The sequence below is a fragment of the Heptranchias perlo genome, chromosome 14 (assembly GCF_035084215.1).
Source record: "Heptranchias perlo isolate sHepPer1 chromosome 14, sHepPer1.hap1, whole genome shotgun sequence".
Lineage (NCBI taxonomy): Eukaryota > Metazoa > Chordata > Chondrichthyes > Hexanchiformes > Hexanchidae > Heptranchias > Heptranchias perlo.
Window position 1 is genome coordinate 22,355,934 of NC_090338.1, and position 22,258 is coordinate 22,378,191.

Here is a 22,258-nt window from a genome sequence, read left to right on the forward strand (position 1 = left end):
CATGGGTCAACATATGGGATATGCAACATTTTATTGCACCTATATACCACATCACACAGCTTATGGAGTGAAAACATTACAAGAACACCAATTAGAAAGAAGGCAAACAATTTTCAAGCAGAGTTATGTGAAATATAGGTGCAATACATGGGAGTGTATAACCTACTAGTGGTGTTCAGATGGTTTATATCTTCAACATTAGATACATGGAATGACTTGCAGGACATAATGTAATGGGGGAATTCAAATGGTTTGTATCTTGAACAATAGATGCACAAAAATGATTTGTACAATATAATGCAATGTAAAAGCTGAAATGATTTTTTCTTGAACAATAGATACCTGAAAGTGAGCCTACAGGTTGTAATCTAACGAAGAGGTTTAGATGGTTTAATTAGTTTATGAACCGCATCTGAACTCTGATTAGATTATAAACCTTAATAATTCCAGATGTTTTTTAATACAGTGAATACTGGAAAATTAGGAAATAATCTGCATTCTGACAGCTTGAAATTGCCAAACTTAATAAATTAATCACTCTGCAGATTTATAGAGAAGTAATTTCCAGATGATTTACAATCTCTGAAAAATTTAATCAGGACAAATTCACTTCTTACAAGCCTTCTTCCATCTGACAATCATGAAAAAAAAATTCAGCAACTCAGCCCTTTTTAAATAAAACAAGTTCCTCCAAAGAACCACCCAACCAGTTCACAAGTTTGTAATAATGAGGTTTGACCATATTTCACCTTTGAGAATTGTTTGGATTTCCTGATCTGTTGTCGGGAAATTACTAGAGTCTATAATTAAGAATAGAGTGAACATCTTGAAAATTTTCAGCTGATCAGAGAGAGCAAGCATGGATTTGTAAAGGGTGGGTCAAGCCCGACAAACCTGATTGAATTTTTTGACAAGGTGACGAAAGTAGTGGACAGGGGAATGTCTACGGATGTTGTTTGTCTGGACTTCCAGAAAGCATTCGAATAAAGTCCCTCATAAGAGATTGTTAATTAAACTTGAAGCTCATGGAATTGAGGGCAAATTATTGACCTGGTTAGGAAATTGGCTGAGCGGCAGGAGACAGAGAGTAGGGATAGTCGGTAGGTACTCATATTGGCAGGATGTGACTAGTAGTGTCCCACAGGAATCTGTGTTGGGACCTCAAATTCAGTGTATTTGTTAACGACTTAGATGACGGGATAGAGAGCTACATATCCAAGTTTGCCAATGACACAAAGATAGGCAACATTGTAAGCAGTGTAAATGGAAGCAGAAAATTACAGAGATATATTAATAGATTAAGTGAATGGGCAAAACTGTGGCTAATGGATTTCACTGCAGGCAAGTGTGAGGTCATCCACTTTGGACCTAAAAAGGATAGATCAAAGTACTTTCTACATGGTGAAAAGCTCGAAACAAAGAGACTAAGGGGTCCCTGTACATAGATTATTAAAATGTCATGGACAGGTACGAAAATAATCAAAAAGGTTAATGGAATGCTGACCTTTATATTTAGAGGACCTAGAATACAGGGGGTTAGAAGTAATGCTACAGTTATACAAAGCCCTAGTTAGACCACACCTGGAGTATGGTGTTCAGTTCTGGGCATTGCATCTTAGGAAGGATATATTGGCCTTGGAGGGAGCGCAGCATAGATTTACTAGAATGATACCTGGACTCCAAGAGTTAAATTACGAGGAGCGATTACACAAACTAGGGTTGTATTCCCTGGAATTTAGAAGATTAAGGAGTGATTTGATCAAAGTTTTCAAGATATTAAGGGGAACTGATGGGGTAGATAGAGAGAAACTATATCCACTGGTTGGGGAGTCTAGGACTAGGGGACATAGCCTAAAAATGAGAGCCAGGACTTTCAGGAGTGAAATTAGGAAACGCTTCTGCATGCAAAGTGTGGTAGAAGTTTGGAACACTCTTCCGCAAATGGCAGTTGATGCTAGCTCAATTGTTAATTTTAAATCTGAGATTGATAGATTTTTCTAACCAAAGGTATTAACAGATATGGGGCTAAAGCAAGTTTATGGAGTTAGGTCACAGATCAGCCGTGATCTCATTGAATTGCAGAACAGGCTCGAAGGGCTAAATGGCCTACTCCTTTTCCTATGTTCCTATTACACAGAAGTGAATAAAACATAGGCCTGAGGACTGAAAGTTATTTTCACATAATTACAGTATAAATACATGTGATCAAGACACCTTTGTTACTTGGGGACCAATTTTGTAAATCCGATGTGTATGTTATTATGTGGAAATAGCTAACCTTAATTGATAAATAGTTGAGTAAAATCTAAAATTTCATTAGTTGGCTGGCAATCACTTGGTAAGGGCCTTTGGAAACAGCATCAAAGAGCAGAACAAGTATGTCATTTCTAAATACGTACTCATGGGTATTTAGTAAAAAGAAGCAGAACAAAAATGTTTATGCAAATTGAGTACAAAATTGGCTTATCTTCAACCATATATTAACATCAGTAGTGAATGATCTATCGAGTTCTGTGCTGGAATATAGGATATCTCAAGGTAATTAAAGCGCTGTGCCCTTGCGTTAATTAGCTCTGAAACTCACATCACGCCATAGAACCGATTGGATAATTCATTATCATTGTTTTTCAGACATCTGGTAGTACTAGGTGCAGTAATGGTTCCAATTGTCTATTTTGTGCTAATCAAGGTGAGGGAAGTCAGTGCTGGAGGTTTGAACATTTTCCGTTTTTGCATCTAATAGCAGCATCAAAGACTCCCAGCTAATGCATGGTCAAAAGCCTCAAAATATCACCATCTGCAGCACCATTAAGCTATTTCACACATCAGCCATTCTTGTGGCATCTTTTGAGTGAGGCTGCCAGCTTAATGTGAATTGGCCCTTTCTTGTGAGCAGTTTTGTGCTATAGATTCATTCCACCTGGAAAAAGGATTGAGACTGCCTAAATTCATATTAATGAGGACTTTCTGGGCTGAATTTGAGATTGGGTCCCTGAAAGGGCAGTATTCTAACCCATTTTAAGAGTTTACCTCAATGGTCCTAACTGTTCTTGTGCTCTTCCCAGGGATAGCAGTGGACAAGAATGGATTGATGTATTTTGTGGATGCAACCATGATTAGGAAAGTCGACCAAAATGGAATCATTTCCACGTTGCTCGGCTCCAATGACTTAACAGCAATCCGTCCTCTGAGCTGTGATTCCAGCATGGATGTAAGCCAGGTAAAATCTTATAGAAAAGGCAATATCTGTCTTCCATAGGATTTGTTAAATTGATCTGGCAATCCTTAATTTAATACTCTGGTTAGGTAGAGTATTACCAAGCTGAAAAGTATCTGAACACTTCGCATTTCTTTGGATGTATCTTATTTTAAAATTGGCGTTCGGGATGGCCACTGTGGACTGTCCAAGCTTACACTAACAATGGGCCATCTAAAATTGTAGGCAATTATCACTGGCTGTATTTAAAATGAAAATTCCAAAACTTTCAGCAAAAAAAACTGATAAAACTACAGTTGAAGTTGACACTATCTACAGTGCTTTAGGGGACATACAAAGGTGTAGTCTAGAAAAAGTTATTTTGTTGAGTTCACTACTAGAGGGGAGATGCAACATGCGTTTTATCACAGCACATGGTGTAAGAGGGGGTGTTACAGTAAAGGTATGATATAAGTTATGGAAAGAGTATGATTTCTAGTATTGAGGAAGCCATAAACAATCTGCATTACAGCCGAGGTTGTGCTTTGTCAGAAGCTGTAATAGTGAGGGAAATTGCAAGCAGTGTTTGTGTTACGGTACAAAAAGGAGGCCTGCATGTTATGGAGAGAATGTTTTATGTAGTTTCAGTCTCGAGTAGGGAGAGTGACCAACAACAGGCATTACATCAGATGAAGTTCTAGTCAGAGGCAAGAGCGTGGCATTTAGTGGGACCATTGAAGATGACAGTTTCATTTTGAGTCTAGATTACCTTTATTTAAATTGAAATACATTCATAATGTCAAACATCTACCTAACTGCAGTATGAGTTCAAAAAAGAAAAATACCTTAAAAGCCATGTAAGCCATATAATGCCTTTTCATTGAAATTAGTTTTTTTTGCTTAAACTACCACTTTCAATGCTGCATATTCCCATTTTCCTCTACTTAGGTACGATTAGAATGGCCAACTGACCTTGCCATCAACCCAATGGATAATTCTCTATATGTCCTGGAGAACAATGTCATTCTGCGGATAACTGAGAACCACCAGGTCAGCATTATAGCTGGCCGACCCATGCACTGTCAGGTTCCTGGCATAGATTATTCTCTCAGCAAGCTGGCCATTCACTCAGCACTGGAGTCCGCCAGTGCCATTGCTGTCTCCCACACAGGCATACTATATATTGCAGAAACTGATGAGAAGAAGATAAACCGTGTACGGCAAGTGACAACCAATGGGGAAATCTCCCTGCTGGCGGGGATGGCATCGGACTGTGACTGTAAGAATGATGTCAACTGTGACTGCTTCTCAGGTGACGATGGTTACGCCACAGATGCCAAGCTGAATTCTCCGTCTTCCCTGGCAGTCTCGCCAGATGGGACCATTTTCATAGCTGACCTGGGAAATATCCGCATCCGAGCAATTAATCGAAACAAGCCACAAATAAATTCGATGAGCTTCTATGAGGTTGCTTCAGCAGCTGAACAGGAACTATATGTTTTCAATTCAAATGGGATACACCAGTATACAATGAGTCTAGTCACCGGTGACTACATATACAATTTCTCCTACAGCCTGGATAATGACATTATGGAAGTGACTGACAACAATGGAAACACTTTAAAGATCCGAAGGGATAGCAGTGGGGTGCCACGGCATTTACTAATGTCAGACAACCAGGTGTGTTCTTTGACCATTGGCGCTAATGGCGGACTAAAGGTGGTGTCACTCCAGAACCAAGAGCTAGTTGTGCTCACGTACAATGGGAACAGTGGCCTCCTGGCGACTAAAACAGATGACATTGGTTGGACCACGTTCTTTGAGTAAGAGTTATTTACTTACAGTGTACATGTTCTTACTGAAGTGTGAAATATGTGACAGTTGTACATGATTGCCAATTGGAAATTGTTACTCTTACAGGTACATCATATCTCATGGTGGATTTGAGAAAACTAACCAGAGAAATAGGTTGAAGCACCACATAAAGGGGGCGCAATGTTCAATTTTCCGTAGAATAAGAAAACCGCAGTAACTCTGGGCCACACTTCCTCTATTTTGTAACCTCACCTACTTTAATTAGTGTAACGTTTAGTATGCAAATGAATGCAGGCGAAACAAGTTCGGGTGACATCCTAAGTTGTGTCAGTAAAGCTAAAGTAATGAGCATTACATTAAACCTACAACATCTGATGATTAATTGGAGCTGCCTAATATTTGATCACTTGAGTTTTAAAACAAAGATGTAGTTTGTGCCATGTGTTTAAATTACACTTTAGTTTGAACTTTAGTTTTTCTCAAAAAGAATTGTTAAAAAAGGTAACATTTATATTTGAGAAAACATAGGTAAGAATTCCTCTGATCATTATGTATAATGACATCACAAATCAATATGTGAAGATTTCCTCTGTTCATTATTTCTAGCAAATTTGTTAGCACTTTATAATGTTCACAAAGGGTTCTGAGATCTGAGTATTGCTGTACTGTAGATATGAGAAATGTAATACAATATTTTGATCATAAACTTAAAAAATCAATTTGGGTTGTTGCGAAAGGGCTGTTTGTATAAAAGTCAGCGAGGAAGGTCACCAGCTAGGAAACCCTCGACAGTTACATTGTAATGCATATGTGTTAGTCAATTGCAGAAACATTCACCATCTGAAATAACACGGTAATATTAGAAGTCTTGTATCACAAAACCAATATTACTTCAGAATTTATGTGGCCTGTCAATTGCAATATGATCACTGAAAATACAACAACTCCCATGGCACACAGCTCAACACCAGCAGAAGTACACAAAACGTCACAAGTACGAAAAAAAATCACTATATGCACATATTATAAATGATAACCAGTAGCTCCAGTATTCCCTGTATAATTTTAAATGGAACATTATTTGTCTCTGTATAATTCAATTCATAGTATCCATTATTCTCTGTGAAGATCAAAATCAAATATTTTTTACTTTCTCAGTAACTCAATCCTAAATATCCATTGTTCTTGTGTCACTCAGTCGCAAGTATCCACTGTTCTCGATGTAACTCACTCTCATGTGTCTGAATATCTCTCTAACTCATTGATGGGTTCTATATGTAAGATATAGGTTGACCTGATATAATTTATTTGCACTTAGTTATGACAGTGAAGGACGACTGACAAATTTGACCCGTCCCACTGGTGTCGTGACTAGTTTGCATCGGGAAATGGAAAAGTCAATCAATATTGACATCGAAACTTCCAACAGAGAAGATGATGTTACTGTCACCACTAACCTTTCTTCAGTAGATGCATCCTATACTGTGGTTCAAGGTAAACAATTTGATATATTAAAAATAAACTGCTATCTGCAATAACAAGATGATGAATCTGGTTAAAAAAAAATCAGTGATTAGTTATCTGTGATGAAATTGAGATCAGCATATTGTAAAACTTGGTACTTGTGGTCTATTTTGAAGCACCCATGGTAGAGGTTGTTGACTTATACATTGGTTTGATTTCTAATGGAAACTTATTATAGCAACCCTACTGGTACAAATCTCTTCTTTGCTATTAGCTGTAGACTTCTGAAACTAGAAGCTGTTTCTACATTCAAGGAGTGAAAAAATAGAAAAGCTTAGTGCAGAGATAATATTCTACTTGATCTTTAGCCTGTTACGTATATATGATTTGATAATATATGCCGAACATCCAGTGACAGAAAATCATTTGGTTCTCCAATTTTTTTATTTTATCAGGCTATACAATTTGGACTGCTTGAATCCATTCTTGCTGTGCAATTAGAATCTAGCACTGTCTCTTACTTTTCCAGCATAGGGTCTATGATGAACTGATCATTGTCCCTGTGTAGTAAAATTCCTTTATTTAGATACAATGTTTGTCTGTATTTGGAACTGGAAAAAAAATTTAAAAGATCATTTTCAGAAAAAAAAATGAAATATCGAGTAACTCTAAAAACATTTTTGCATGATATGTGGTGTAAACTAGACTCTGAGGTTTACAGGGAAAGAAACACTGAATCATGCTTGCATAATTTATTCGCCTTATAGGCTCCAGGTTATATGTCCAGTGTCACTTGATTTATTTAGGAAACCACCAAGCCCATTGTGTATCTTCTGTAACCAGTCAGATTCAAAATGTTAACTGGCGTTTATCAAAGTGAACAGTTCTCTTATTATTGCTGTAATTCTCCCACCAGATCAAGTGAGGAACAGTTACCAGCTTTGCAACAATGGCACCCTTCGAGTGATGTATGCCAACGGAATGGGTGTCAGCTTTTACACTGAACCTCATATTCTTGCTGGGACCATAAGTCCAACTGTCGGACGGCGCAATATCACTCTACCAGTGGAAAATGGACTGAATTCAATTGAATGGCGCCTCAGGAAGGAACAGACCAAGGGAAAAGTGACCGTGTTTGGAAGGAAGCTTAGGGTAGTTCATTATAAACACATTCATTATAAATTGTAGGGACCGAAAGCTATTTAGGCTTTGTAGTTCTATAGTGTGGTTTCATTGTTTTGGTTTTTAAATGAATGCATGGGCCTTTAGACACCTTATTGCATTGCAGCAAGTCTGCAAGGAAATGCAACCAAGCCTCAGGCCACAACTGACCACTATTGTCCCCGAAATGCCAGCATTCTATTGCATGGTAGCCACATGTGTCCTTATGGCAGATGGCACAGCTCAACATCTAACACTCTGCTGACCCAGACCCTGAGAAAACAGATCCCTACAGTCATTAGCAGGTAGGTGTGGCAGAGCCCACAGAAATGGTTGGTGGATCCAGCTGACAATCAGACAATGCTGGCTGTTCATCACCCTGGCATTCTTCCTTTTATGGACTTAAGCATGACATGCTCTTATTGGGATGTCTCGGAAGAACCATTCACTATAACAGAAAATCAGGCATTTGCGTATATTGGCAATGGCATCGAGGTCAGCTGTCATGACTTCATTGGAGGTAATTTCAGCTTAATGTGTGGGTGCCTACAGACGGGCACGGAGTACAATTCAAGCAGTCTAACCTGCTTGGTATCCCTCAGGTCATCCTCTTCTTTCAAGCACGTCAGTTCAGATGATTCCCATTGGCAAACCCATTGGTGTCAGAAAAGGTAACTGGGGGGCAAAAAACAAATTAATTAACAACAACAACTAGCACAAAGACTCATGGAAACCCAAATGCCAGCAGGAAGTAAATTTAAAACATTAACATGATCAGCCCAGAAATGGCTAAAAACATATCTGCACCATTGCGGCCTATTTAAAGACCCTCCCACCTGGACAGACCAGCAAAGCCCCCTTCCTGCCAGGTTTCCTGGGTGTGCTGAGGACTTGGCATCCAGCATGGTCACTGGATCCAAAATGGAGCAGCATCTTTCCTTTCCTCCATTTGAATGTATTAATGAAGATTCTGCCTGCTTTAAATGGGAGTTTCCAAGCCTTGCCCCAGGCCTGACCAGAAATTGGATCAAGGTCAAAATCCGATGGAACTGATTTAGCATCCAGTGTGCTCCATCTGCGCCTAAATATAGTTGCAGTGGGGAATACAGGAAACTAAAATCAGCCCCATATATTCTGGGGGTCCAATCCGTCTTGGGCAGTAGCGCAAAATGGGCAATAGCAAATTGGCAGCCCGTTTTACACGGAACTAATTTCTTTTACCATTGAAGTTAAATGGGCTGCTGTTTCGCTATCGCTCGTTTTACGGTATCTCCCAAGACAAATTTCACCTCCTCTAATTCTGTGTTCACTGATCAAATTAAACAGCCTGCTTATACATATATTCAGTATACCTTTCTGCATGTTGAAGACCTGGATTGTGTCCCTCAATTTTCTTTCTTCCAGTGAAAATAAATCCAACTCTGTGAATCTCTTTCTTCATGACCTGAGCCCCGAAATCATTCTTAGTGCTCTTCTTTAAACTCTCTCCAACATATCGATGTCCTTTTGAAGGCAAGATGCAGAAAACTTCACACATTTCAAATGTTGTCTCACCTATGATCTGCACATGGTTAAAATAACATGTTTTAGTTTATAATGAAATGCTTTTAAGGTACCGCCTAGTAACTGATTACCCTTGTAGACCAAAGCTTCACATTGACGGGAAAATGTCAGTAAATTGTCAGCTCAAAATCTTTTTTCATCTCTGTTAATAGAGATCCATTCATTGTGTTCACATTTGGACATTCTCAATCTAATTCCTAGTGGTTGTGAGATCAAATTTCCCATAATTTGCACTATATTTTTCAGCCTCAATCAAAGGGACCACAAGGATGACTAACATGGAAATAGAGATGTTACAGAATAAGATTTCACTTTGCACCATAACAGATACCAGAGAAGGAAAATCTGTATTCTCTGTCTGGTTGGATTCTAGTTGATTTATTTGTGATATTTACTATAGGATAGGGTTATAGTTATATTAGATATATCAAAATAATTCACAGTGGTGGTAGTCCCTCAATGTTAATGCATTTCTCCCCCTCTGGTCATTAGTGCTCTCTTCATGGCCCCCATACCAAGCAAAATACCCTGGCCAAGTAAAGGGCATAGCAACCTTTTGATTCTCTGAATTGGCCACTAGTAGGTCCAAAAGAGCATCAAACATAGACTCATTCTTTAATTTCTCCCTTAGGAGGAATCACAGGTGCAAACCCATTTTATACACAGCATACTGTGGCTTCCATGAAAGCAATTCTTTTTAAACAGCACAACAAATTTGTGATATGATCACAATTTACTTGTATAGAACCTTGTTTAGACCACATTTGGAGTCTGTGCACAGTTGTGGTTTCCATATTATAGAAAGGATATAATTGGAGACGGTGCAAAAAAGATTCACAAGGATGATACCAGAACTGAGAGGATATACTTATCAGGAAAGGCTGGAGCTCTTCTCTCTGGAAAAGACAAGGCTGAGGTGACTTGAGAGAGGTCTTTTAAAATAATGAAAGGGTTTGATAGATGTAGAGAAAATGTTTCCACTTGTGGGGAGTCCAAAACTAGAGGTCATAAATATAAAATAGTCGCTAATAAATCCAATAGGGAATTCAGGAGAAACTTCTTTACCCAGAGAGTGGTAAAAATGTGGAATGCGCTACCACAAGGAGTAGTTGAGGCAAATAACATAGATGCATTTAAGGGAAACTAGATAAGCACATGAGAGAGAAAGGAATGGAAGGTATGCTGATAGGATTAGATGAAGCAGGGAGGGAGGAGGCCCGTATGGAGCATAAATGCACGCATAGACCAGTTGGGCCGAATGGCCTGTTTCTGTATTGTAGTTTCGATGTAACTCTATGTAGCTTCATTCGGATAATGAAATTACTTCTTCAAGCCTCCTGGTGCTATGTATCTCTGTCATGTTACTTTATGTTTCCATGTTTTAAACTTATAGAAAATAATTTTCTCCTGATCCTGAGGGCATAATGCATGCTTGACCTTTTTTTTCAAAAACTGTAAAGAAATAAGGTGTGCTTTCCTTTAAATTCTATATGAAAGAACTTTGGAGAAAAATTGATAATTAAATTGTTAATCGTGGTGTTCATGCTCATTAGCAAAGGCTGAATGCATTGCAGTTTCTTTGAACTCATGCCAGATTGCAATCGCTTAAATCATATTGATGATAATGTCATTTGAAAGCTTTCTTCTGTATTGGCAAAGGCACAAAATTCAATCATCTACACCAGGCATAAGCCATTATAATTAAAATGAAATAAATTGCCCCAGTAATCCCACACTCGGTCTGTTTTAAGTAAAGAGAGACACATTTATGATTGTGGGTCTTTAATTTTGAACAGGTGCATGGACGAAACTTGCTTTCCATTGATTTTGATCGCAATTCCCGGACAGAGAAGATCTATGATGATCATCGCAAATTCACACTGAGGATTATTTATGATACGTTGGGCCGCCCCATGATCTGGCTCCCAAGCAGTGGTCTAGCTGCAGTTAACGTCTCGTATTCTTCCAGTGGGAAAGTAATTGGAGTACAGCGTGGTGCGATGAGCGAGAAAAGCGAATACGATGAACAGGGCAGAATTATATCCCGAGTTTTCTCCGATGGAAAAGTCTGGAGCTATGCTTACCTTGACAAAGTATGTTTAAAAGTAATTAGCCCTATTATCGTTAATATGAGGTTAAATCTTCCAGGTTCCCCTCATTGCCTTGCAGCTGTTTTAGATAATGTGAACAGTATGCAAGATTGTGGAGCCTGAGTGTGAAAGCATCTGATAATGTAATAATACATTTCCCTTGGTAGATAGGTAGAATTGATTTAAAAATAACAATTACATTTGAGCACATTGAAATTGGAAGATTTGCTTCACTTTGAAGGGCAGCAGAGTTTATGTGTCACTTGTTTATCCCTGCGAAGAGTGATCGCTGTCTCCATTCTGCCTGTGAACAGTAGCAAAGTTGCTCTAAGTTTTACTGCTACCCACGTGAAAAATAGCAGTTACTCTCACTCTCACTCTGAGAGAGCCAGTTAGCCAAATTGTGAAAAGCATGTAAGGTAACGGTGTAGGTGGTAGAACAGGTCCACTGAGTATGGAATATACTCTTGGAACTTCCAATATGTAGTCTAAATACATCAAAGGTATTAGACCAAACTATGGGGATAATTCTCAACTTAATCACCTGGGTGGTAACCCAGTGGAGAAGATTCCCCACCTGTTGTAAAACCCAACTGATTTTCATCTCATAGTCTTTTAGTAAGCTTTCATACTATGCTCAGAGACGGGAGCATTTAATTACAGGATGATACACTTTATAAGTTTTGCTTTTGTTAAACACTGCACATCTATTCACCTCAAATTTTAAACTCAAGCATTTTTCTGCTTTTGCCCTTTTGCTTGGCTTGCCTTCTGGTTGGACATCTCTAGCCTATTTCTTGCCTGTCAACTGTGAAAGTTTGCCTAACTATCTCTTGACTCTCTAGACGATGAGGAGGGGCAAGCGATGTTTTTATATCTTAAATTTCACTGAGACAAACCCCGTTTCTGGGTTTAAACCTCAATCTCAGAAGGATTAACTGGGTTGTGTGAGGCCCTTCTAATTTGTCAATTAATTTTGATCGGCACAAGTCAGAAATTGTGCTAGTTAATTTCCATCCATTTTGGTGAGAACTTCTTGGCCAATGTTTCTATCTTTTAACATTTTTTTACTAATTCATCACAACTATAGGAACAAATCTGACTTTGATGTCTACTTGCAAGGCTTTGTTGTGGATTACTGGGCCAGTTTCCCAAACAAGTTCGCCAAATCCATCAAGTTTCCCTGCTGATCATTGGGCAGTTTTATAACCTTCATGGCTTCAAGCTACCTATCTATATTTATCTGGGTTAGTTCCTTTTCCTGGTTGCCTGAGACCCTTGGCTTCCCAGAATTCCAGTATTACTCTATGGGTTTTCCAGAATTCCATAGTGTGGTCCTGTGGACCACTGAAAGCGTCAGTTGCCTTATCTTATGTCATGAATGGCAGCAGACAGCTCCATCTCTCTCCTTAAGAGCCTAAGAATTACTTGTGCTTCCCATGAACAGTGTCAGCTAACCCCATTGCTTCTCTGCCAGGAAAAGTGGTCATTAGCCCTGCTCCACCTCCTATGAAATATAGCACATGTGCTTTTACTGAATGAATAATTGTGCATCAGGCATGTAATGGTAATATTCTTATTACCATTACTTATTCTTACTACCAAGCAGAGATCATGTCATCATAGGCTGGATAGATGGTGAAGGAAAGGGCAATAGAGGGATATGGCCACAGAGTGGGCACATGGGATTAGGATTACTTTTCATATGGAGGATGAACACCAACATGGACTGGTTAGGCTAAATGGCCTGTTTCCATGTTGTAATTTCTATGTAATCTGCAGTGGCATTGTACATGTGGGGTGGGGGTGGGGGGGGCGTTGGTGAGGAGGGAGTGGGGGAGGTTGTTGGGTCAGGACCAGTTATAGTTTTACGGTGAACTCCAGTTAGAGGGCAGAGATAATTAGACCAGCGTGCGCATACATAATTCAGTCCCTATCTTAAAGTCATACATTCTGTCCTTATTTGTGGATAATACTTTGATTGTGTATTATTATTTATAGTTAAATAGCAAAACTTGCGGGGCAGTTTGGGAAGTAGAGATGTTGAAACGTTAAGAGTTTCCTGCAGTTCAGGCTAAGGAACTGGGAGATGCAAAATTGATGTGCTAGAGCACCAGCACTGGTGGGAGGGTATAATTACAGTGTGACAAATCTACATTAGCAGTTTGTGTTATAAATATAGATATAGGAATTTATAATGCAATAAAATGTGACAACAGGAATTAAGGTTTTGTAGACAGCAAGTGTGTGTAGATGTGACATATTTGATATATTATAAACTGCACTATTTTCATTGGATTTAAGAATAATTCTGTTATAGCTGTCGCCCAATGATGTAGATAGTTGCTGATCTAATGCTTAGTGCGATGGACTAGGAAGAAGCAGGTTTAATCACCATTCCATTCAATTCACAATCTGATCTATGCTGAATAGGGAGACACTGGATGGAGTGAATGACCTCTCCATGCAACGGAGAAGGTAAATCAAGCAGCGATATCTTGATCAACTCATGCCTCTTTGCAGCTGGCTAAAGGCAGCATTGGCAGGAGTCTCGCAGCATGTCATACTCCTGCCTTTTCAGCAGCAGAGATGTGAAGCCAGAGAATTAAAGAAGTTCAGGAAAACATAAAGGGGGAAAGATTGCAGGAAAAATTTTAAACTCAAGTCAACTGATTCATTAAATCAGTCAAGCATTAAATGAAGAAGTTATGGAATGAGAAATCTTTAATCATCTCATCAAGGCTACTTCTTCTCACTCTCTAGGTGCATTGTACAATGCCTTGGATCCTTCCAACATATTTACTCTTTCTCCATGACCCCCCCCCCCCGCCCCACTAAAAGCAATCAAACATATTATTCTTGCTAGGCAATAAAATATTTAGTTTGTTTTAAGGTTTGAGATTGGACAAAAAAAACAAGGTTGGAAATGTGCAGCATTTCCTCCAAATCTATCTAGCTAGGGTTAATATGCAAAACATGACTTGGAGGGTAGAAAAAGGGAGAAGATATAAAGTTCCTTACAAATAAAATTCATAAAACAGTACTGAAAAACCCCTGTACCAGACTGAAGTCTTTTCAGCACACATTCTGCTTTTGTTCCAAAATTAAATTACTGATGCTGAAACTTCACAGAATCATAGAATCTTAAGAATTTTAAACATGTTTTGGAGTATGCCAGCAATTCTGATGTGGGCTAATGGCTGCAAACTAACTAATCAAGGATTACAGAGCCCAATTTTCACTCTGCATTTCTATATAAGCATAACACATTACAACAATCATTACATTTACACAAAAAATCCAATCCATTGATTTGCTGTCAACAAAAATTTATGATGCTTTTTGAAGCAGTTTTCAAATGGAGATACAGGGCCAGTTGTTCAACTTCCTTACCAGTGCACAATAACAAAATCACAGAAACACGGGCTGCGCCTTAATTGCCAGTTTCGCTCCTTTAGCAGAAAATACTTCTAGTCTCTGGTTGGACATTGGTGAGCCGTACAAACCAGAAAGGTCGTAGCTTTGATCCACAGTCTGTCTTGAATTAGTTGATCTCAATGGGTCGTGGTAGAAGTGCTACAACTTTTCTCGGTGTCCCTGAGTTAAAGAGGGAAAACTTTTTAACCCAGAGTTCCCACTTACTGCTCTCCATAGACACCTGCAGGAAGTGGATGTCTGCGTCCATTGTGTGGGGGAACAGGATCAGTTGTGGTGCTCCCCTGTGGTCGAATTGCCTGAGGACACTCATTGCTCAGGCTCACAAATGAAGATTGGCCATCTAGTCAAGGCACTGCAGGACAATTAGCATCTGTGGAATTGTATCATTGCAAACAGTTAATGTTTTCAGGAAACAAGGAGGGGATGGGAGAAAATTGGTAGGATTAAAAGTTTGATTTATTCAATTTCTAAACCTTTCTTTTTTTTTATAGTCTATGGTGTTACTTCTCCAGAGTCAACGTCAGTACATCTTTGAATTTGATGAAACAGATCGTCTCCACGCAGTCACAATGCCCAGTGTAGCCCGGCATACCATGTCTACTCATAATTCTATTGGTTACATCCGCAATATCTACCATCCTCCTGAAAGCAACGCATCAATGATTTTCGATTTCACTAAGGAAGGGCGAATACTGAAATCTGCCTACTTGGGCACTGGGCGGCAGGTGTTTTATAAATACGGAAAGCTGTCAAAGCTCTCTGAGGTCCTTTACGACAGCACTGCTGTCACATTTGGTTATGATGAGTCAACAGGCGTGCTCAAAATGGTCAACTTGCAAAGTGGTGGGTTCTCTTGCACGATCCGATATAGGAAAATTGGTCCTCTGATTGACAGGCAAATCTACAGATTCTCTGAGGAAGGCATGGTCAATGCACGGTTTGATTACACGTATCATGACAACAGCTTTCGAGTTGCCAGCATGAAGCCCATTATCAGTGAAACACCACTTCCTGTTGACCTGTACCGTTATGACGAGATATCAGGGAAGGTTGAGCATTTTGGGAAGTTTGGAGTCATATATTATGATATAAATCAGATCATTACTACAGCTGTGATGACCCTAAGTAAGCATTTTGATACTCATGGGCGCATCAAAGAGGTTCAATATGAGATATTCAGGTCACTCATGTACTGGATGACAGTTCAGTATGACAGCATGGGGAGAGTGATTAAGAGAGAGATTAAGCTCGGCCCTTATGCGAATACTACCAAATATACATATGACTATGATGGAGATGGGCAGTTGCAGACTGTTGCTGTGAATGACAAAGGAACCTGGCGCTACAGTTATGACTTAAATGGCAACCTCCATCTGTTGCACCCTGGAAGTAGCATTCGTCTCATGCCATTGCGTTATGATCTAAGAGACCGGATTACCCGGCTGGGAGATGTACAGTACAAGCTGGATGAAGATGGCCTTCTTTCTCAGCGAGGCTCTGATGTATTTGAATACAACTCTAAGTGTCTGCTTATCAGAGTTTACAGCAAAACCAATGGGTGGAGTATGCAGTACCGTTATGATGGTCTGGGACGCAGAGTCTCCAGCAAAACCAATTTTGGCCAGCATCTGCAATTCTTCTATTCAGATCTAAGCAACCCAACTAGGGTAACCCATGTTTATAATCACTCCAGTTCCGACATCACTTCCCTATACTATGACCTCCAGGGGCATCTCTTTGCCATGGAGATCAGCAGTGGAGAAGAATTCTATATTGCTTCAGACAACACTGGAACTCCTTTGGCAGTCTTCAGCAGTAGAGGCCTAATGATCAAGCAGCTTCAGTATACGGCCTATGGTGAAATATATCACGATTCCAACCCTGACTTCCAACTAGTAGTGGGATTCCATGGTGGCTTGTACGACTCTCTGACCAAGTTGGTACACTTTGGTCAGAGAGACTATGATGTCTTAGCTGGACGTTGGACAGCTCCTGATTATTCTATATGGAATGATATTGGCAAAGATCCTGCCCCTTTTAACTTATATATGTTCAAAAACAACAATCCTCTTAGTAACGTGCAAGACGTTGAAGATTACGTTACAGGTAAGGTTGGTAAACTCATTGACAAATTAAAAATTTAAGGACAACGTACTTCACGCATATTACTTACATTATAATGAACAATTAACAAAATCTGTTAAAGAAACATCAATGTGTAACTGGATAATTCACTAATTGGTTTATATTGGGTTGAATAGAAGGGAAATCTTTGTTGAATTTGCATAAGGTAGATGTGATTTAAAGTTCTACAAGAGATTAATTTTAAATTTATTTTCAACAAATTTTGACAACAAGATTTTTCTTTTTTTTTAAGTTTTGTTTCTGGAGAGGGTGGTAAGACATTTATATTTTTTCCCTTTTACCCTCATGGTCTCCAGTTCATGCAGGATTCCCTTCCTGAAAGTACTGTTAAACGACTCGCTCCCAGGCCTCTGCCAATGCCGCATTGTAACCAGTCAGGATGGACGAGAATGGACACCTGTGGTGTCTCCCCTTGACAACACAGCTATAATTTAAAAATCACTCTGTGAGGAATCATAGCCATAAACCTACATACTACCAATCTAGTGCTCCAATTGACTGTACCACCTTCATTAATAATAGCATTAGTTTGAAAAAATGAGAAACATGTTTTCGAATCTTATATTTTTGGCTGAATTTGGGTGTTCAGATTGAGGATGGCATGAGGGAGACGTTGGAGAGAATGGAGCATGTTCTTATTTTTGTAAGCACTCCCAGATCAACTGCAGCATGGGTTTGATATGTTACTATTCTCTATTGTGCCCCAGTAATGTGTCTTAACTTCAGTAGCACTCTCATATATTAGAATACACCATTTCCCACTCAGGCATCTTTGTGGCCTTTCTATTGAGACTGTTATTACAATGCCAGTAGGTACTAAATTACAGCAATTTTTTGCTGTGGAGGTGGCAAAGAAGGGAACTTTCATTTCATCAGTCTGTAAAGAAACTCTGTCAGCTAAGCTTACTGTATCTCCATTTCTCAGGTTTAACCAGAATTGAGTGTTCTGGGCAGTCACACAACAGTAAGACTGGGCTTTTATGTGGTCAGTCCTGCTCAGGCAGAAATGGGTCCAGATCAACATGAAGGCAATCAAAGACACAATACATTTGCACTACTATAGAGCTAGTCACAAAGCAATAATGTGCCTTACCAGAAGCTTTGATGCAGGTTGCTAGCCCCTTCTCTGTCAGGAAATAGGTGCATGGTATGGAGAGAAATAACTTACAAAATCTATATTCTAACAAATGTACATCAAGTTTAAATTCTGTCTTCCTGCAGATGTTAAAAGCTGGCTTGTGATGTTCGGATTTCAGCTGTACAACATTATTCCTGGATTCCCTAAACCAGCTGTTCGTTTTGCAGCACCTCCTTATGAACTAGTGGAGAGTCAAGAGCGTGACAATGTACAGGTATGGAAACAAACCTAAGTGAAATTATCATTATCTGTCTGCTTGTCCAAATGATGCTATCATTGTCGATCTGCCAGCTTGTTCACATCTCTGGTTATATACCTTTCTGACTGCCTGTGTGCCTGTCCTATCATATGTCCATCTATCTGCCTATATACTTGTCTGCTTTCAAGCCCTACAGATAAGTACAGAAATTAGCAATCAAAACGAGCCAACAAATACTGAAATTTAATACATTCACATCATTATTAAAGAACGATACCTCTATCTATTTGCACAACCACTCCCTCACATCTACCTTTGCTGCCCTTATACCAGAAACCTTTTACTGTCTCTCATCCCAGTCATTCTCTCTGGTACGACCTGTATCTTAGCTCCTTCAAGTCCAAGGGGTGCAGATTTCAATGTATCTGGCACACTCTAGCTTAGACAGATCTAGCTGAACTACATCAAGCTCAAATGAGCATCATGCTCATCTGCCAAAACCATACACTACTCTAGGATTATCCTGCAAAGCAAGGATAACCTTACTTTCTTTCTCCACCACAAAAAAATCTCCTTAAACCTCTCTTCCCGCCCCTTCACCTCGAATAGCAAGTGCAAGGAACTCATGGGCTTCTTTGTCACCAAGAGAGAATCCATTCATTCAGCCAGCTCTGCTTCTGACTCTTCTCCCCAATTCCCCTTGCTCACCAAGCTATACCTCCCCCCAGTCACTCCACAAGCCCTGAACCCCCTCTCTCTCTCTAGCCTCACTCCCATCTTTTCACATTCCTTCTTGGGGCTTATCTTGTCCTCTATTTTTCCTTCAACCCCATTCCTCCTAAATTGCTTGACCACCCAACTTATATTCTTGGCCCCATGCTAAACAGCATTGTAAATGGTACCTTCTCGTCAGAAACTGTTCTCCTCCCTTTAAAAACTTTTGTCATTAACCTCCTCCCAAAAGACCCCTCTGTCCTCGCACACTGAAACCCCATCTATGGAGAAGCAGAGAAAAACAATAAATACCATACAAATAAAATAACTTATGCCTGGGCTGCACAAATTTATTTACAGCCAAGCCAGCCAATTTTCCACAGGAAGGGAGAGGAAGAGTCTCCCCATATTGTGTACCTATGTGGCAGAAGCTTTGGAGCAGATTGCTTGCTAGCTATTCTTAGCAGAGGATTGTGTGTGACCTGTAGGAGGTGGAACCTAAATGATAATTAAGGAAAATATATTTTGAAATTTGTCGGTATGGGGGATGGGAGGGTTTTAAGTTTTTGTATTTTGTCCTTTGAACTGATGGACAGAAAAAATTGGCAGTTACCCAAAATACCAGAGGAAGCAAAAGCTTTACTATCTATCATACAGCAACAATTTTAACATTTTCCAAAGTGGAAATACTAACTGTATTTTTTTATGGTTTGATTTCAGTTTATTTCAGGGGTTCAGCAAGCGGCAGAAAGGCTCAACAATGCTTTTATGGCACTGGAAGGATGCTCACTACCCAAATTCTCCAGAGTAGGCCACAAGGACAGGCCAGGACACTGGTTTTCAGCCACCAATTCCATCATTGGAAAGGGAGTCATGTTTGCTGTCAAGGAAGGCAGAATAACAACGGGTGCGACTACCCTTGCAAGTGAAGACAGTCGAAAAATATCAACCATTCTTAACAATGCATACTATTTAGACAAAATGCATTACACTATCAATGGGAGAGATACACACTATTTGGTGAAAATTGGTTCATCAGATGGCGACCTGGCAACTTTGGGCATGACAAGTGGTCGAAAAGTGCTGGAGAATGGAATTAACATCACAGTTTCGCAGCCAACAATTCTGCTTAATGGGAGGACTCGAAGGTTCACAAATATTGAACTTCAATATAGCGCCCTGTTGCTAAATATTCGCTATGGAATTACACCAGATACGCTGGAAGAGGAAAGAGCACGGCTGCTAGACCAGGCCAGGCTAAGAGCTCTAGTGAATGCCTGGACTAAAGAACAGCAGAAGGCAAGGGAAGGCAAGGAAGGAAGCCGACTGTGGACAGAGGGAGAGAAACAACAACTGCTAAGCTCTGGCAGAGTTCAAGGTTATGATGGGTACTATGTGTTGCCTGTGGAACAGTACCCGGAGCTGGCAGACAGTTCCACCAATATTCAGTTCCTGAGACAGAATGAGATGGGAAAGAGGTAACAAACCGAACTGCTGTCATCTCTGGCAAGAGCTGGAAGGGTGATCACAATCACTATCTCCTCTCCTAAGGAGATGGAAACTCTAAAGGGGGTGCTGAAAGTAAGTTACTTTGGGAACTGAAGAGAAGAACCAAACTCATGTTGAATGAGTTTACACCTTATTCTTCAGCATTTGAGGTCTCTGGAATGGACTGGAGCCCAAGGAAAAAACTGTTTACTTGACAAGTACCCCTTTTTTATAGGATAGCTCAGGTCCTCTGGGCTTATATATAAAAAAAAGACAACTCTCTCTTCTTGACTCAGTAAACTTACTGCCTCATGGGTGTCTCATTTAAAAGACTTAAGTCCAAAATGCCCATCTTGAACGAAACAGGAACTTCATGGATGCAACCTTTTGTAATATAAGCCCCTAAGGAAAACTTGTTTGAACATACCGGAAATGTACTGATCTGTCAAAGCCTGGGCCAGACTTCTTACACTGATGTATTGTTTTGTTTATTGCCATAGCAACTGTAGTGGACACAGTAAGCCTTGGAGGTTATAGTTACTGAATCCTGCATTCCTACTTGGGAGTGGGGGGGGGGGGCCATAATGTTTCTGAGGACGTGACGTAATTAATAAACAAAATATGTTATTGTCATACACACCGTCGTACTCTTTTTAAAAACAAATTTAAATAAAGCTACGTTGTGGACAGGTTGACGTGTGCAGGGTGTAGTCTGCATAGTTTCTTAAAAGTAGTCGTCAGTAATGGTTTATGGTAGAGTTGTGGCCAATGTTTCACTGCTACAAATGGCACTGCTTTTCACTGACCCTGTTCACTGAGGCACTGGGGAGGGAGGGGAAGGGGGCAGGAGGCACAATTGCTGCTAACAAAGTAAAATGATCGATGATGGAACCCTGCTCGCTTTTTACTTGCCTCTCAAATTACGACAATCACGCTGAAGTCACCAGAAGGCGAATTGAGAACTTTATTATTACTTTTTTTTTGTAATATTGTATCTGGAAGAATTGTCCATGGAGGTTTTTATATTAATTTCTGATTTTGCTGCTCAGCAAATATTAGTCACAGGAAATAAAAAAATAATTTATGTAAAGGTGTTTCAAAAATGTTTATATACTTTAAAATAAAGTCTTTAAAACTGAAACATGTCTGATATTGTGAACCCATATTTATAGAATTCTACAACCATGTCCTTGGGTATTCAAATATTTTCAAAATAAAGTTTGATAAAGGATTGTGAGCAATCAGAGATTCTCAATATGGTATTGTCTGCAAATCCAAATGCTAACCAGGTACCTGCCAGCTAAGCTTTAACATGAAGAATATACTCTATTGTAGCTCGAATTTCATGACCGGTTGCTATTTTGAAAAATAAGAGGGGTCTATTCCCAATTCTCACTACTGGACCCCATATTATAGGTTGTTGCTAGTTGATCATCAAAGAGGTGGGTTTTAAGCAGGAGGAGAGGGGATGGAGAAGCAAGGGTGTCATCAGCATATATGTGGAAGATGACCTCATGTTTGCAGATGATGTCTCCAAGAGGCAGCATGTAAATGAGGAAGAGAAGCGGGTCAAGGATGGATCCTTGGAAAACTCTGCAGATGAAGGCGCATGGGTGAGAAGAGGAGCCTTTGGTAGATGTGCTGTGGTTACAATCAAATAGGTGAGAATGGAACTAAATGAGGTCTGTGGCGCTAAGCTGGACGAATGCGAAAGACTGCAGAGAGGTTGATTAGGACGAGGAGGGATAAGTTATGTACCTTGGTGAGGCTGCATCTGGAGTACTGTGTTCAATTATGGTTTCTATATTGCAGGAAAGATATAGGGGATTACATTGGATAACCCCTGA

At 39.7% G+C, this 22,258-nt stretch overlaps 1 protein-coding gene across 1 annotated transcript in view; it reads left to right on the top strand.

Annotated features, from left to right (window-relative positions):
* Nucleotides 1–20,947, top strand: part of tenm2a (teneurin transmembrane protein 2a) — a 1,632,827-nt gene extending 1,611,880 nt beyond the window's left edge. The window contains exons 29-36 of the mRNA XM_067996099.1: nucleotides 3,066–3,220; nucleotides 4,145–5,019; nucleotides 6,330–6,505; nucleotides 7,392–7,627; nucleotides 10,996–11,292; nucleotides 15,219–16,833; nucleotides 18,094–18,224; nucleotides 19,644–20,947. Coding sequence (XP_067852200.1) covers nucleotides 3,066–3,220; nucleotides 4,145–5,019; nucleotides 6,330–6,505; nucleotides 7,392–7,627; nucleotides 10,996–11,292; nucleotides 15,219–16,833; nucleotides 18,094–18,224; nucleotides 19,644–20,405 — 4,247 coding nt within the window. The 3' untranslated portion in view covers nucleotides 20,406–20,947. The remainder of the gene's footprint in view (nucleotides 1–3,065; nucleotides 3,221–4,144; nucleotides 5,020–6,329; nucleotides 6,506–7,391; nucleotides 7,628–10,995; nucleotides 11,293–15,218; nucleotides 16,834–18,093; nucleotides 18,225–19,643) is intronic.
* Nucleotides 20,948–22,258: the final 1,311 nt, after the last annotated feature.